Raw genomic sequence first — 16,471 nt, 5'->3', positions numbered from 1 at the left:
TTAGAACCAAGGGACAGAGGCTCAGGATAAACATTAGACCCTTTGGGACTGAGATAAGAAAATATTGCTTCAGCGAAAGGCTTGTGAATCAATGGAATTCCCTACCACTGAAAGCTGTGCAGTGTTGTGGGTTATTAGGACAAACAAACATTAATTTGCTGCTTACTATGAAATCTCATGGACAATCAAATACTGAAACAGTGGTTTAAACTTTCCATGAGTAGTTAAAAAAGTTCTGAAGTTTACGCTTTCACAGTAGGTTAGGGCACTGAATATATTGGAGAATATGATAGATTACCAGGATGTTGCTGGGTCTGGAAGATTTGAACTATAAGGAGAGGCTGGATAGGCTGTGACTTTTTACACTGGAGCGTAGGAGACTGAGAGGCGACCTTACAGAAGTTTATAAAAATCATGAGGGGTATAGATAGGGTTAATGGTAGCTGTTTTTTCCCTAGGGTGGGGGATTTCAAGACTAGGGGGCACATCTTAAGGTGAGAAAGATTTAAAAGAAACATGAGGGGCAATTGTTTTACACAGAGGATGGTTCATGTGTAGATTGAACTTCCTGAGGAAGTGTTGGAAGTGGCTACAGTCACAGTGTTTAAAAGATATTTAGATAAGTACACAGATAGGAAAACTTTGGAGGGATATGGGCACGGAGCAGGCAGGTGGGATTAGTTTAGTTTGGGATTAGTGTTCGGCATGGATTGGTTGGACCAAAGGGTCTAATTTGGTGCTGTATGATTTTATGACTGCATAAATGTGGAGATGCTAAAGGCATCAAGCTTGTGGAGAGAAAGCAGACTTCTGGCATTAAGGTAAAGCATCAGCTTCAGATTGTACCAAATGGCAGAACAGACTTAAAGGGCCAAATGGCCTACTCCTGCTCTGAATTTCCATGGTTCTAATTGCATGGACATCTCAAGTGGGTGCGCTGACTCATGTGGCAACAGAGAGAGAAATAATGAGTGGAGAAAGCCCCAGGCACTGGAACATGAAGCAAGGAGGAGAAAAAACATTTGTAAAACACGGGCAAGGGTTACTTCAGCATGTGAGACAGAAAGACAAGTTAACCTTTTGGAGAGTGACTCTTTGTGAAGAAGCTAAGCTGCTCATTTTCTCAGCTTCTGCCTTATTGAAGTTCATCCTACAATGTTTTCATGGCAGCCACGGAAAAGAATGCCTTCCCAATATCGTCTAATGCAAAGAATATCTGTTCTGACAGAGATAACTGTGCCTTCTAAGAGGTAATCTGATAAAAACACAAAGCTCTCAATACATAAGGATGAACCTGGTATGAAACTGCACCAGTCAATCCACTGTGATGTTGCACAGTAAGGTAGAGTTAGAGGGCAAAATGATAATTGGGCCCGAACATTCAGTCCCTGTTTTAGAATCCAGTATGGAAGCAGGCCATTATCTCTAGCACTGACCCTCTGAAGTGTATCCCATCCGGGCCTCCTACATTTCCCCACAGCTCACCCACTTAGCCTGCCCATCCCTGGACACTATGGGGCAATTTAGCATTGCCAATCCATTGTCTATGTGGAGTTTGCACATTCTCCCTGTGCCCTCCGGGTGCTCCGGTGTCCTCCCACAGACCAAAGATGTGCAGGTCAAGGTGGATGAGCCATGCTAAATTACTGTGCAACATTCAGGAATGTGAAGGCTGAGTGGATTAGCTGCGGTAAATGCTTACAGGGATAGGGTAAGATACTTTTCAGATGTTCAGTGTAGACTCAATGGGCTGAATGGCCTCTATCTGCACTGTGGGAATTCTCTGACCTGCTGTTGAAGCAACTGGTTCAATTTCTGATCAATGGTACTTTGATTTATTTTGACAACAGTTGCCTTAAAAATATGTGCATATGTTCCAATTGAAAGAAAAACAAGAACAACTGGCATTCATGTAGCACCTTTATTGTAGTAAAAAAAGTCCCAAGGCAAGCCATAGGGGTGTAATCAGACAATAATTGACACTGAGCTCAAAAACAAGACATTAACCCTTGTGCCCAAAGGCTCGGTGAAAGAGGTAGGTTTAAAGCAGCTCCTTACATGAGGCAAGAGTGAGAGAGAGAAAAAGGCAGAAAAGTTCAAACATGGCATTCCAGAGCCTGAGGGTGTGGTGCGGAGATAATGGGAATGCATGGGGTACTCATGACTGAGATTTCCACTGGATCGTTGCTTCTGCTGTGAATTGAACAAGAACGGTGGGCACACAGGTCAGAGATGGAGATGTGGCGATAATGTCACTAGGCCGATAAACCAGTGACTTCCTAAATCAACACCTCATGGTGACATTTGAATTCAATAAAGAAAATGGTGACCATGTGATTATCATAAAAACTCCCCTGCTCCAGTATGTCCTTCAGAGAAGGAAATCTGCCATCTTTTCGCGGTCTAGCCTACATGTAGCTTCAAAAGCTTCTTCCCAGCTGCTATTTGCCTTCTGAATGGACCTCTCCAGCTTGAACTTTAATCAGCAGCCATAACATTGTATTCCTCTCTGTTCTATTGCCCCAATGCACTTTTAATGTTATGATCTGCCTGTAACTGCAAGCAAAACAAAACTGTTCATTGTACCGAGGTACATATGACAATAATAAATCAAACCATAAGGGAAATGCAGACCCACAGCGATGCAGTTGACTTTTAAGTGCCCTCTGGGCAATTTGTGATGAACAATAAATGTTGACCTAGCCAGCAAAGCTTGCGTCTGTGAACAAAAAGGCAGAGAAAAAACACTTTGTGTCACATCTGGTGGATTGCTACTGACAGAAAAGTCACCAAATCTATCGGAACTATTTTGCAAACAAAAATTAGCTTTTGATTCAGCTGCCACAAAATGTGCCCTGCCCATGGAAAAGCCACCATTCAGATTATACGCTGACCCATTGGCAAATAGTCTACAACACACGCAGAAATGGCTGGAGAAACACAGCAGGTCTGGCAGCAACTGTGGAGAAAATTAACGTCTTGGCTCTGAGGAAGAGTCACTGGGCCCGAAACATTAATTGCGATTTTTCTCCTACAGCGATTTCCCTGTTTAAGCTGCAGATTTCCAGCATCTGCAGTTCTTTGCATTATTTTAGACAAACGCTCTGCCGCTGGTTAAACAGATGACCTATTTAGCGCATTTAACCTTGCACCTAACCGCCCCTCCCCACACAGACACAAATATCCACTCATCTCTGAATGATGTGACTCACTCTGTGGTCCCATATATATTCCCGTAGCCTCAGCCTTCTGCCCTGTGTGTAATGTGGTAACTGTCTGCCTCACTGGGATGGCAGTCAGACCACGAGGTCATCTGCAGGCGTTAACCCCTCCATCTCATCAACCAGCGACCTGCATTTATGTAGCACCTTTAATGTCGTAAAGCACCCTAAGTTGTTGATGTGGGTGTTATCGAACAGCATTTAGCACTAAGCCCACGTTCAGATACGTGACCAAAAGTTTTGTCAGAGAGGTAGGTTTTTGGAAGCACCTAAAAAAGAGGACAGAGCAGCAGAAAGGGAATTCCAGGTTTTATCGACTTATATATACATATCAAAACCTACATTCACCAGCTGAATATGAAATAGACAGTAAGGGGTGATCTAACACCTCAATTTAAGACTTACTTTGTGACATTGTTTTACACATATTGGAAACGAGCACCTTTGTTACACCATGCGTGGTGTCTAGTTGTTTGATGTTTGATGAAGTGAGTCTAGGAACTGATGTACGTTCACTGGACTTGATTGATTAAACTCAGGTATGGACTCGAGCAAAATAAATAGGCATCACTGAAAGCTGGCAGAAGCTGAACTATAAGCCTGAGTGTGGATGTGTCCTGTTTGCAGAAATTCTTTAAAATTTGTGAATAATCTTATTGTATACTTACAAGCTAGTGTCATCTCTGCTCTGAGACATACGTAACTATTTGTACACTTCAATATAGCAGGGCATTGGTTAACTCAATTGATTGGACGATGATAACTGATGTTGGGTTATGCCAACAGTGTGGGTTCAATTCCATCACCAGCTGAGGTTATCAGGAATATCCTACCCTCTCGACCTTGCCGCTTGGTGACCCTCAGGTTAAACCACCACCAGCTATCTCTCTCTCTCTCTCTCTCCCCGATGAGAGAGCTGTGGTATGGGACAATGGTGACTCCTGACAGGCGATGTGCTTTCAGTATTGGTTAGTTTGATAATTAGATGCCCAAATATCCGTTGACTCATATAAATGTGGTAAGATAGTGGCCCTTAATGAGGACAAAATGCTGTGAATAAGAGAGTTGACAGTAGGATTGACAGCATAATTGATTTCAAAGCCATATTAGCTATTGCCAGGGGAGCTGCTTTTTGCTAAGAGACCAGACAGTAGACTCTCCTGGTTTGGGGTAGAACAGGAAACACTGAAACTTACTCCTTCCCCTGAACCATTAACCCATCTCGTTGAGGTCGGCAGATGAGGGAAGAGGAGCAGACGTGCCTCACTAGGATGTACTCCCACAATGCCCTTCTTTGGAGAACATCGCTAGTGCACAGGCACTGGAGGAGGTAAACATTGTCTGGGAGGGGGAACCTATTTGCAGAGCAAACGGCTGCAGATGCCGTGTGAAGGCAGTCAAGTTCTGAGAAATTGTCCTCTGAGCCTGAGAACTGGGTACAGCCATTGGCCTACTGCAACAACCAAGAACTGCAATTCTACAGCACTTGAGGATGTGCATAATGCACATCTAGAGTCAGTGAAACCCTTTCGAAGTGTGGTCAACATCAAAGGACGGCAGCCAATATGCACACAGCAAGCTCCCATGAAGAGCTAGGATTGACTAAACCTGTTTTAGTGATAGCGATAAGGGATAAATCGTGGCCAGGGCATGAGGGACATCTCTTCAAATCTTCTTTGAACAGCGCAATGGGATCCTCCTGAATGGGAAGGTCAGGCCTAAGCTTAATATCTCATCAAAACAACAGTGCCGCTCCACTGTCTCACACATTGAAAACCAACTTAGATTTCTTGCACCGATTTCTTAAGCAAAACACCAAACCAGAACATCTAATTCCGCACCATGAGTCATGTGGAATGGCTAAACCCCGTTGAGCTAAACTCCAGGATCTGCCACTCCCTGAGATGAGGAGCAGGTAAAGAAAACCAAAGGAAAAGAATAAAGATTTATTCTTTGATATAGCTGACCCGCAAGGAGGAAATCATGCAACAGCCTCACCTCCCACCCTCTGAACTCTCCCTTTGATAGACAGTTTCCATCTGATTGAGAGAAATATTCCCAGTCTCACTCTAACCTGACTGGAGACAGACTGGCCATTAAGAAATTCCAGCAATGATCCCCAAGGTCCTTTTCTTGCCTTTGTACCACCAACCCTGCACCCTGCCCACCCTGGTAATCTCCCACCTCTGAAAGTGCGCCCACTCTGTAGACAGTAGAGGGAGGCACGCAGTAGACCAAATGAGGCCACATTCCTGGAGAAACCCCAATCCATGTGCCCAATGAATGCAACTCGGAGCGCAGTGAGAGGTAGTGGCCCAAGAGATGAGTGTGGTATTGCGCACCATTTATTGGTATGCTATTTAAGAAGAAAATGAATTAAAATTATGTGCAGGACACTAATTTCCTGCTTTGGAAAACTTGGTCTATCGTACATGCCAAGGTCAATTGGAGGGTAACTGCTGTTGCTGAGGCGTTTCCAGGTGGACGGATGCTTGTAAATTATTAAGTGCTGGCCAGGCTTAGTCATGTAGCCTGGCAAGGGAGGCACAGTGGCTCAGTGGTTAACACTGTTGCCTCACAGCACCAGGGATCTGGGTTTGACGCCACCTTTGGGCATCTGTGGAATTGGTACGTTCTCTGCATGGGTTTCCTCTGGGTGCTCCAGTTTCCCAGTCCAAATGTGTGCGGATTAGGTGGATTGGCCACACTAAATTGTCTCTTAGTGTCCAGGGATGTGCAGGCTAAGTGGGTTAGCCATGGCGGATGCAGGGTTCTGCAGGCCTGGATGCTCTTTGGAGGGTCGGGGTGGGCTGGACGACCTGCTTCCACATTATGGGAGTTCTTTGGAAGATGTATCAGATTTTTCTCTTGGCCAGACACGGAGTCATCATAGTGGGTTTGGCACTCAGCATATCTGTCCATTGCTGACCCTGACTGATAATTTTGTCCCTTTTCAACCTCCGCAAAAGGAAACTAGCCAGCGTGGAGCTCTGAGGTTGGAGGAAAGCAACAAATTGACATGTTTGTGATAGCACTCTGTTAAAGAACAAATACAGTAATCCCACTGCAGCGTTCCATTGTTCAAAGCTTGGTAAATTGTCCATGCTGTCTGAGCTTGATTGCTTAAGACTGGACACGAGCACTGAGCAAAGGGAGCAAACAGCGGCAATGCTGAGCTGGGACAAGCATGGGTGCAGATCACTCATGGTCACAGAGGTATTTTAAAATGTTTGAGGAAGAAATCTGTTGCACACTTAGCAATTTGCACTTTTGTGAGATGTGGAAAATACACAATACCACACAGAGAGTATATGCATATAAAAATGCTGATTAACAACACTACATACAACATATATCTTCCCTTTGGTACAGTCCACCCTGAATATACAGACAAAGTCACCATCGTCGATCGGGCCATAGAGAGAGATTCATTAGAGAGAGAGAGAGACAACTGGTAATGGTTTAATCTGAGGATCACTGGGCAAGGTTGAGAAGAGGAAACAAGGACTCAACTGGGCCTGAAATGTTAACTTTGCTTTCTTACTCCACAGATGCTGCCAGACCTCCTGAGTTTCTCCAGCAGCTTCTGCTTTTGTTTCTGATTTCCAGCATCCACAGTTATTTCGGTTTTTGTTTGAGAAGGAGGGTCTTTCATGGTAACTCAGCTGATGTGAGAATACATGGGTCCCGATTTGGCCAGCCCTGAGGGACTGCTGCACTGTCAAAGATGCCCTTTTTCTTACGGATGAGGTAATATATCTGTGAGGAGAATGTGAAAAACACCATAGCACCATTTCATCGAGTAGGTAGTATCCATGCTGATTTATCTCTCAACCAACTCATGAAGGAAGTTCCACAAAACAGTCAAATTGACTCTGAATGAGAGTCGAAGTGTTAACTGTTTCTCTCTTTACAGGAGTTTCCAGCCCTGCTGTGTTTTCGAAAGAATGCTCTATTTTTTTAGTTCAGGTCTCCAGCATCCATGACATGTTGCTCTTGTCCCCCTAATGGGCCGCTATGATGCGGCTAGGTGTGGGATCCTGCTGTGCTGCTGCATTTCTATGTTACCGCAGAGGCCTGCAACATCAGCCTATTCACCGCAAAGCACTTTGGAATTTCCTGAAGCCATGAAAGGCATTTTGAGGATGTAGGCTCATAATTTATTAAAAGGGAACTGTGCAGAGTTTCTGATTTTGAAATGGGGCCTAGTGTGTGTCTGCACACCCTGTTCATCAAACTTAACTGTGTTTCACATGAACACTTAGTTGCCATGGGAAATGTGAAATTTTTGCACTGGGTCTGTTATCGAGAAGAAAAATGCAGGCCCTAAATCTACACATTATTTTTAGTCCTTTTAGCACTGCTTTAAAGAAGTATACTTTTGTTTTGACACCAATGTGGCTAAAGAAAAAGAAGATGGGTGATTCCACATAGGTAAATGAAGTCTTTTTAAATTGGGTAGCTGCAGAAATGGTCCCACTTATAACTTAATGGTCTTCCCTCCGATGGACAATATTTTCCCATACAGACAGAGAGAGAGAGAGAGAGAGAGAGAAAGAGAGAGAAAGAGAGAGGCATAATGGAAGAAATGAAGAGTAATATTAGTTCATGTTGGGTTTTATCAAATAATGAACAATACTTCTCCACAGAGAAGAGAGAGAGAGAGATATAATGGAAGATATGAAGAGACATCTTAGTCCATGTTGGTTCTATCAAGTAATGGACAATATTTCTCCACAAAGAAGAAAGAGAGAGAAAGAGAGAGAGAGAGACATAACAGAAGAAATGAAGATGTATCTTGGTCCATGTTGGGTTTTATCACATAATGGACAATATTTCTCCACAGACAGGAGAGAGAATGGAAGAATTCAAGGTGTTTTAGTCCATGTTGGTTTTATCAAGTAATGGACAATATTTCTCCACAGAGAAGACAGAGAGAGAGAAAGAGAGAAAGGAAGAAATGAAGATGTATCTCAGTCCAGGTTGGGTTTTATCAAATAACCATTGAAGGTGACATAAATGTCAACATCATCGCTGTAGACAGCGTTTTCCCGCTCCCGCTTGTAAAGGCGCACCCAAACTTCATCGTTCTCCTGCAGCTCCAGCATGATGCTCTGGCTCTGCATGATGCTGCGGTCACTGGGCTGTGCATAGCAGATGACCATGTCCTGGTCATTCTTCATGATGTGGAGATAGGTCTCCTTAAAGTTCCACGTGTGGATATTGAGGTTGAAGTAGTAAATGCCAGGGATGTAGCAGTAGAACTTGCCCTTGAACATGTTGAAATGGCCGTGGAGGTTCACAAAGGTCGTGTCAAAGACCAGGGTTTGATAGTAATCGCTGCTGTGTAGTCCTTTCTTGCGGCCTACAGAGAAGGCCGAGTAGTGTTGCTTGTATGAATCGCCAGGTATTCCTGCCTGACCCCGGTCTCCTTTAAGCCCCATTGGGCCTTGTATTCCTATTGGGCCTTCCTTGCCATGTTTCCCTTGCGGCCCCCGTTCGCCCTTTTCACCTTTGTCCCCTGGAAAGAAAGAGAAGACTGTCAATACTCTCCTTTACCATGGACTATACCCCAAACACACTGGAGTGGAGCTGTGGATGGGAGGCGTAGATTGGACTGGAATGGAAACTGATGGTTAAAAACAAAACTTGGCAACATCAGAATCACCGGTGTAAGATATAATAGCCAGAGCAGACCATTTGGGCTAATAGATAAAGTATCTGAATTGGGTGTTAATCTGGGCACTGTCATACAATTGTAGGTTTGAGTCCTACTGCGATCACTTTGGATGGCATGCTGGCTCAGAGGTTAGCACCGCTGCCTCACTGCCCCAGGGACCCAGGTTCAATATCACCCTCAGGTGACTGTCTGTGTAGTGCTTGAACATTCTCCCTGTGTCTGTGTGGGTTTCCTCCGGGTGCTCCGATTTCCTCCCACATCCAAGGATGTGCAAGCTAGGGTGGAGTCGCCATGCTAAATTGCCCGTAGTATCCAGGGGAGTGCAGGTTGGGGTGGATTGGCTATGGGAAATTGCCAACAGTGTGTAGGGATGTGTAGCCTAGGTGGGTTGGCCATGGGAAATGCAGGATGACAGGGATAGAGTAGAGTTGTGGATCTGGGTGGGATGTTCTTCAGCATGTGTGGAGTCAAGGGCCGAATGGCCTGCTTCCACACTGTAGGGATTCAATGATCCAAGCTGTACTAGGATCCATAAGATCCTCATCACAATGCCTGAACAAATGTTCTGGTTGCTATCACACAGTAAACCTTCCTGCTGTCTAAGGGCAGCGCTTTTTCTGTGGAAATCGCATGGTAGTGTATTCTCAACCACTAATCACTTAAAAAGGCCCAAGGCCATGTAGGATTGAAGGCATAAATTAGCTGAAATAACCCTCAAACTGGTAGAGGTGGGAAATGCTACAAGGTAGCACGAGCAGCTATCTTGGAGATCACCATGGTTGACTGATGGAGATCTGCCAAGATCTAATGGACTGACAGAAGGGACTGAATGGCCTCCACCTTCTCCTGTGTTCCTAACACTCATGCCCTTCTATGGGGCAGGGCGTTAGTGGGATGGGGTGGGGGAGCAGCAGGGCGAAGAGCTCACCTCGCCGAGAGAGAAGTTGGTAACTAGCCATCCGGTTGTCAACAAGCATGACCTGGAGGCTTTGGACTCAGAGATAACACTGACAGCCCCCGCTGCCAAGCCAACAATTCCATGATAAAGACTTATTTAGACATTTACAAAGGACAGGTGTCCCACAGTTTTAAGTGATTTCAGACTCAGGGGGCTGGAGAGTATTCACATTTCCAGTCAGGAGTAGCACTTCCATTTTGTGCTCAAACATGGCTCAATGCCAGCACAATTTGTCACGGCGTCCTCACTACCAGTATCACGCCCAGGCAAGTGTGAGTCCTTAAAACCAGCTGTCAATTTACTGCTGCAGTTTGCATCATCTCTTCCAGATCTACAGGCCATTCAGCCCCTTGGGCCTGCACTACCATTCACTTTGATCACAGCTGATCTGCTGTTGGCTTTAACTCAACTTTCTTGTCTGATGCCCTCCTGAAACACCCAGCTCCCTTGTCGATCACAAATTCAACGTCAAGTTTTCCTAATTACCTAGACTGTGTTGCTCTCTGGAGTTTGGGTGGGGGGGTGGGGGGGTACGGGGTTGGTGGTGTTGGTTAGAATTCCAAATGGCCCTCAGAAATTCTTCCTCATTTCTCTAAATAGAGTCTATTTATCTTAAAACTATGTTCTACATTCTTACCTGCTCTCAGGGGTAGCAGCTAGCATCTGCCTCATTAAGCTGCCTCAGAATCTTGTGTGTTTTAATCAAAGCTTAAACACACATACCAACAGGTTCAATAGATGCGTTCTGAGGAAGGGTCACCAGACCCGAAACGTTAACTCTGTTTTCCCTTCATAGGTGCTGCCAGATCTGCTCAGTTTCTCCAGCAACTTTGTTTTTCGTCCAACAGATTCAAGAACAGCTTCTTCCCTGCTGTTTTTAGACTTCTGAACAGACCTCTCAAATCTTAAATTTACTGTTGATCTCAGTCTTTGTACACCTTCTCTCCAGCCGTAACACTCTATTCCTCGCTCTATCCTATTACCCGAATGCACTTTATATGGTACAATCTACAAGCGAAACAGAACTTTTCACAGTACCTCGGTACATGTGACAACAATAAATCAAATCAAACAATCTTTCTAGAGTCCAACCTGCTCAACCTGTCCTCATAAGACAAGCCCCAGGGATCAGCTAAATAAATCTTCACTGAACTGTCTCCAATGCAAACATTCTCCTCCTTAGCTTGATCTCTGCCTGAGTACTTTTTACATAAATCTTCTAGAGTTACTGCTTGCGCTGTGTAACATGGAAGCAATATCTGTGTAATTCCATCAGATGATGACAGTTCATGGGGATTACTGTTGGCATCTTATAATTTACAGCAGCCTTGGTGTTTAACTTGAATCGTATTCTACACTGAAGTGAATCCTATTGACCTTTTCAAATCTGTCATCCTGTAAAAAGAACCACGTACATCAGTGAATTATATTCCCACCGCCCACTCTCCTTTATTAGGCAACACTGGCAATTTAATATATTCCATCTGACCCCATCAAATGTCCCATAAAAGTGATCATCTATCTTTCAGATGAGACATCACAATAAAACTCCAATTACCAGCTCAGTACAAGGTGAAAGATCAGAAAGGAATATATTTAGGAACCAACAGAGACGAGGAGAATGTCTTCCTCTCAGGGCTGTATTTATTCTCTGAAACTTTCTTCCCCAGAGAGTGCTGGAAACCGAATATGTTTAGTGTAAGAGGTGGAGACAACATAAGAACTAGAAGAAAGGTTAGGTCATCCAGCCCCTTGGTACTGCTCCGCTATTTAATACGATCATGGCTGATCTCATATTGGCCTCAGCTCTATTTTCCTACTGCTCCTCATAACTCTTCAGCCTATGTTTTGTGACGCTAAGAAGGTCAGCCAGATGGACCTCATAGAATATGAGTTTCCTGATGGGGGTTGTTAATCTGGTCCAATCAGGGAGCCCTGGCTGACAGATATAAACAGGAGCGTCAGGAGTTCTTCTCACTCTGAGAGCTAGCTCTGAGCTAACTGGGTCACTGTCATATACAATGCATCTGCAAATAAAGGATGAGTTGGCAATGGGATATTAGCCTTTGTGGAGATAATTGTGACTAATTAAAGATCTGTCCATCCTCTTTTTAAATATATTCATTATCCCAGTGTACACCACATAGTGAATTCCACAGGTTTATAGCCTGTTAGATTAGATTCCCTACAGTGTGGAAACAGGCCCTTCGGCCCAACAAGTCCACACCACCCTTTGGAGCATCCCACCCAGACCCATCCCCCTATAACCCACACACCCCTGAACACTACAGATAATTTAGCATGGCCGATCCACCTAATCTGCACATCTTTGGGCTGTGGGAGGAAACCAGAGCACACCCATGCAGACACAGGGAGAATGTGCAAACTCTGCACAGACAGTTACCCGAGGCTGGAAATCGAACCCAGGTCCCTGGCGCTGTGAGGCTGCAGTGCTAACCGCTGGACTAGCGTGCTGCTCACTTCGTGGGCAATCAGTCCTCCTTATCTCTGTTTTAAGTATGCCACCCTTCAGTCTAGACCTCTCATGTTAGATTGACACTAAACATCTGCTCTCTAAGGGTGGCTTGGCTAATGCGGGAGTTGATGGAGGATGGAGGTGAGTGCAGAACTGAGGCCAAAGCCAGATCAATCATAATCTTCATAAATGGTGTACAGGTTGGTGTCGAGTGGCCCACGCATGCTCCTAATTTGTGATCACTGAGAAGGATGTTGAGAAGGGCCAGTGATTTGGTTAAAGCTGATAACTTAATGCTGTTAGTTGAGGGCTAGCTGTTGGGGACCGGGGAAAAGGAAGAAGATTTGTCATCTATTTTCACCTGGAAAGCCCTGAGTAAACTACCCACACTGAATTCACCTATTCAAATAGAGGACAGAACATTGGCAGGTGATCTCTGTAATAACAATCACAATTCTCCCAACTCTGCTTTCTTATCTACACCTGCACAGCAAGAGGGAATTTAGTTTTCAGTCTGAGCCCATATTTACAGAACATAGAACATAGAACAATGCAGCACAGAACAGGCCCTTCGGCCCTTGATGTTGCGCCGACCTGTGAACTAATCTAAGCCCCTCCCCCTACACTATCCCATCATCATCCATCTGCTTATCCACAGACTGTTTAAATGCCCCTAATGTGGCTGAGTTAACTACATTGGCAGGCAGGGCGTTCCACGCCCTTACCACTCTCTGAGTAAAGAACCTGCCTCTGACATCTGTCTTAAATCTATCACTCCTCAATTTGTAGCTATGCCCCCTTGTACAAGCTGAAGTCATCATCCTCGGAAAAAGACTCTCACTGTCCACCCTATCTAATCCTCTGATCATCTTGTATGTCTCTATTAAATCCTCTCTTAGCCTTCTTCTCTCCAATGAGAACAGACCCAAGTCCCTCAGCCTTTCTTCATAGGGCCTGCACTCCAGACCAGGCAACATCCTAGTAAATCTCCTCTGCACCTTTTCCAATGCCTCCACATCCTTCCTGTAATGGGGCGACCAGAACTGCATGCAAATGAATACCTTTGCTGCAGCAAAGAACGGATTTCAACTGTTTTGACTACGGTTATAGCCGGACAGGCCACTCAAAATGGCAAGATTGGATAATACACCAAGCATGCTGGGAAATCAAGCTAAGCATTGGCCAAAGTATTTGTGCAAGGACATTGAAATCAACAATCTGCAGCCGCAGAATAGCACAATACTCAATAGATTGAGCCTGGTTACCAAGACAATAGGGCAGGCCGAGCTGTTTCCAGAACAAAGGGGACACCTCACATTCTTCTCTGGGAAGCCTCACTTATGAGCCCCCGGCACTTTCAGAAATGGAGGACCAAAGACCACCCCACCATCCGCGTGGCACTGCCTGATTGGGTCCAGTCAATCGGGGGGATCCATTCCAGACGGATCCATTGGTGGGAATGGAAGATCCTCCTAAAGGAAGCGCGGAAGCGTCCAAGGGTAAGGATCACCCCAACAGCACCCTGGGGAGTGGTAACTCAAGACTAACAACTGTAAGGAGACCCTGGGACCACCGGGAGAGAAAGACCAGATGGCCATCACCATGTAGATCAACGCCAAGGTCTAGTGTAGTGATTTTTGATCATTCCAAGTTCAGTTAAGTACAAGATACTCAATTTAATTTACAGTTTTAATTGTCAGATTTATCATATTAATTGTTCATTTGTAGTATAATCATTATTATATTATTTATTGTGTTATAACCAATAAAGATCATTTCATATTACTATTATGAGGCGACTCACAGTCCTTTGCAGGGTATACAAACTAAAAACACTGTGTGGCGAGCACAACAGGCGTTGTCTAACAGTGAGGTAACAACGAGAACCAGTGGTAAGCTCACATGCACAAGAACTCTACAGGTCAAAGCAAAAGGTGAATAGATTGAAAATATTATCGCATTTCTTTGGTTGGGGTCTCAGTGTTCAAGTGCTGGGCTGGTACTTTGAGGGTTGCAGGCTGACTTTTCAAATTGATTTAATGGAAGAGACAATATGTGATACATTTCCCTACCCCCAGGATGCTAAAGCACTTTGCAATAAATCAATCCTTGAGATGTAGTCACAAAAAGCTAATTTGATCACAGCCTAATTATTTGTTTTAATGACGTCGGTTGATGAATAACTTTTTCACTCAGGGAGCAATCCTCAGCTCCTTCCTACAAATAATGCCACAAGATCCTTTGTATCTACCTAGGAGGGGCTAAGTTTAATGTCTCATCTGAAAGACAGCAGCCCCTGCACTGTGCAGCAGCCCCTCTTTACTGCATTGTCAGTCTAAGATTTCAGGTTTATATTTCTAAAGTCGGAATTAAACCTACAACCTTTGGATTAGCTGGGAGGTGGGGGGAAGGGGTACGTCCATTCCTGGGCCTCTTCCTGTGTCACAACGATGCCACCCCAAAACTGGAGGAACAGCACCTCATATTCCGCCTTGGAAGCCAAAAACCCAATGAACTCAATGTGGGCTTTACTAGTTTCAAAATCTCCCCACCTCCGACCTTATCCCAGGATCGGCTCCCCCTCTCATCCCCTTGACCTGTCCCTCTTCCCTCCCATCTATTGGCTCCTCCTACCTCACTGACCAATCCCAACCACTATCTACCTACAAGCACTTTTATTAGCTTCATCCCCGCCTCCTTGAGCTGTCTGTCTTCTCTCCCATCTATCCACTCCATTATCTAATGCTATCACCGCCCCCACCTCTATTTATTTCAGAGCCCCCTTCCCCCAGCTGTTTCTAACAAGGGGCCCCACCCAAAACATCAACTTTCCTGCTCCTCTGATGCTGCCTGGCCCACTGGGTCCCTCTAGCTCCACACTGTTATCTTGTCACCATAACTGAATCCTTTCACTGAGCAGTGGCTAATATCTCCGACTCAACCTGCTCAGAAATATGCTTACATCCCTGTAGAGAAGGTTGGACTTGGGCATGGGCCTCCTGGCTAAGAGATATGGACGCTGCCACTACAGCACAAGCGTCCCTAATGATCCATGGCTGATTTTCATTTGATTTATTTTTAAATCAACCCACTCAGACACATTACGACATATCTGGGTGGGCACTTGAAAGTGGGCCTCCTAGCCCAGAGGTAGGGACATATCCTGCACCAATAGAGCCCCTCATGAGCCTTGCTTTCTTTCACCTGTCAGTTTGAACCAGGCTCACCATCAATGATGCAAACGTAGAGCCAATTCCAATTGAATTGGAAATTCAATATGTTACTGGATGTGGTCATTTAGCTTTGAGTGAGAGCTATTTCCTGTACTGTAGTGACAAGATAGTGTTGCAAGACCATGGAGAAGGAGGAGGGTGGGAGATGTTGTGGGTAAAGGAGATGAACTGGAAAGAGCTAGCACATACTAAATGGGCTGAATTACCCTCCCATTCTAGCGCTCCATGTGTAATATGTTATTCGAGTGGGCTTAGCTGGCCTGCGATGACAACAGCATGGTTTCAATTCCCATCACCAGCTGAGGTTACCATGAATCACTCTCCTTCTCCACCTCTCCCCTTTGCCTGAGGTATGACAACCCTCAGGTTAAACCACCACCAGTGCTCTCTCTAAGAGAGCAAACCTACGGTCTGGAAAGAGTTTACCTTCACTGGTGGCCCACAGGGTGTTCAGATTACTATGGCAACACGCACGTTATGGTCTGAAGCTCTGGACGGTAATGGTAGAAACTTTTCCCATCATACAACTGAGAAGGAGACACTTATTGCATTGTGAGGGGTGTTGCAAGTATTTGTAGGTTGTCCCTCATCCTGCCTGGCCCAATTATGAAATCATCCAGCACTTCCTCCAAGCTGCACCCACCCAGGCTGATGACACTGCAATTGTAGCCTTTTTTCTCGTTCTGGGCATTGCCTGGATCTCAGTGGGCTGCACCCTGGGCAAGAAAATTAGAGGGACACTGAGCACATCTTCCTTATCCATCAGGTCAGACAGTCATACAGCATGGAAACAGACCCTTCGGTCTGGCCAGTCCATGCCAAACAGTCTCCCAGTTATAGGAAGGATATTATTAAGCTAGAGAAGGTTCAGAAGAGGATGTTGTTGGGTATGGAAGCTTTGTG

At 45.0% G+C, this 16,471-nt stretch overlaps 1 protein-coding gene across 3 annotated transcripts in view; it reads right to left on the bottom strand.

The window, feature by feature from the left end:
- Positions 1-1,921: 1,921 nt before the first annotated feature.
- The window catches only part of LOC125447312 (complement C1q tumor necrosis factor-related protein 6-like), a 44,360-nt gene continuing 29,810 nt past the window's right edge, over positions 1,922-16,471 (bottom strand). For all 3 annotated transcript variants that reach the window (XM_048521629.2, XM_048521631.2, XM_059640606.1), the window contains exon 3: positions 1,922-8,742. In XM_048521629.2, the coding sequence (XP_048377586.1) occupies positions 8,195-8,742 (548 nt within the window). In that variant the 3' untranslated portion in view covers positions 1,922-8,194. The remainder of the gene's footprint in view (positions 8,743-16,471) is intronic.

This window comes from Stegostoma tigrinum, chromosome 38 (assembly GCF_030684315.1).
Source record: "Stegostoma tigrinum isolate sSteTig4 chromosome 38, sSteTig4.hap1, whole genome shotgun sequence".
Taxonomy (NCBI): domain Eukaryota; kingdom Metazoa; phylum Chordata; class Chondrichthyes; order Orectolobiformes; family Stegostomatidae; genus Stegostoma; species Stegostoma tigrinum.
Note: the sequence above shows the minus strand (reverse complement) of the source record. Positions and strands in the feature narration are given on the sequence as shown.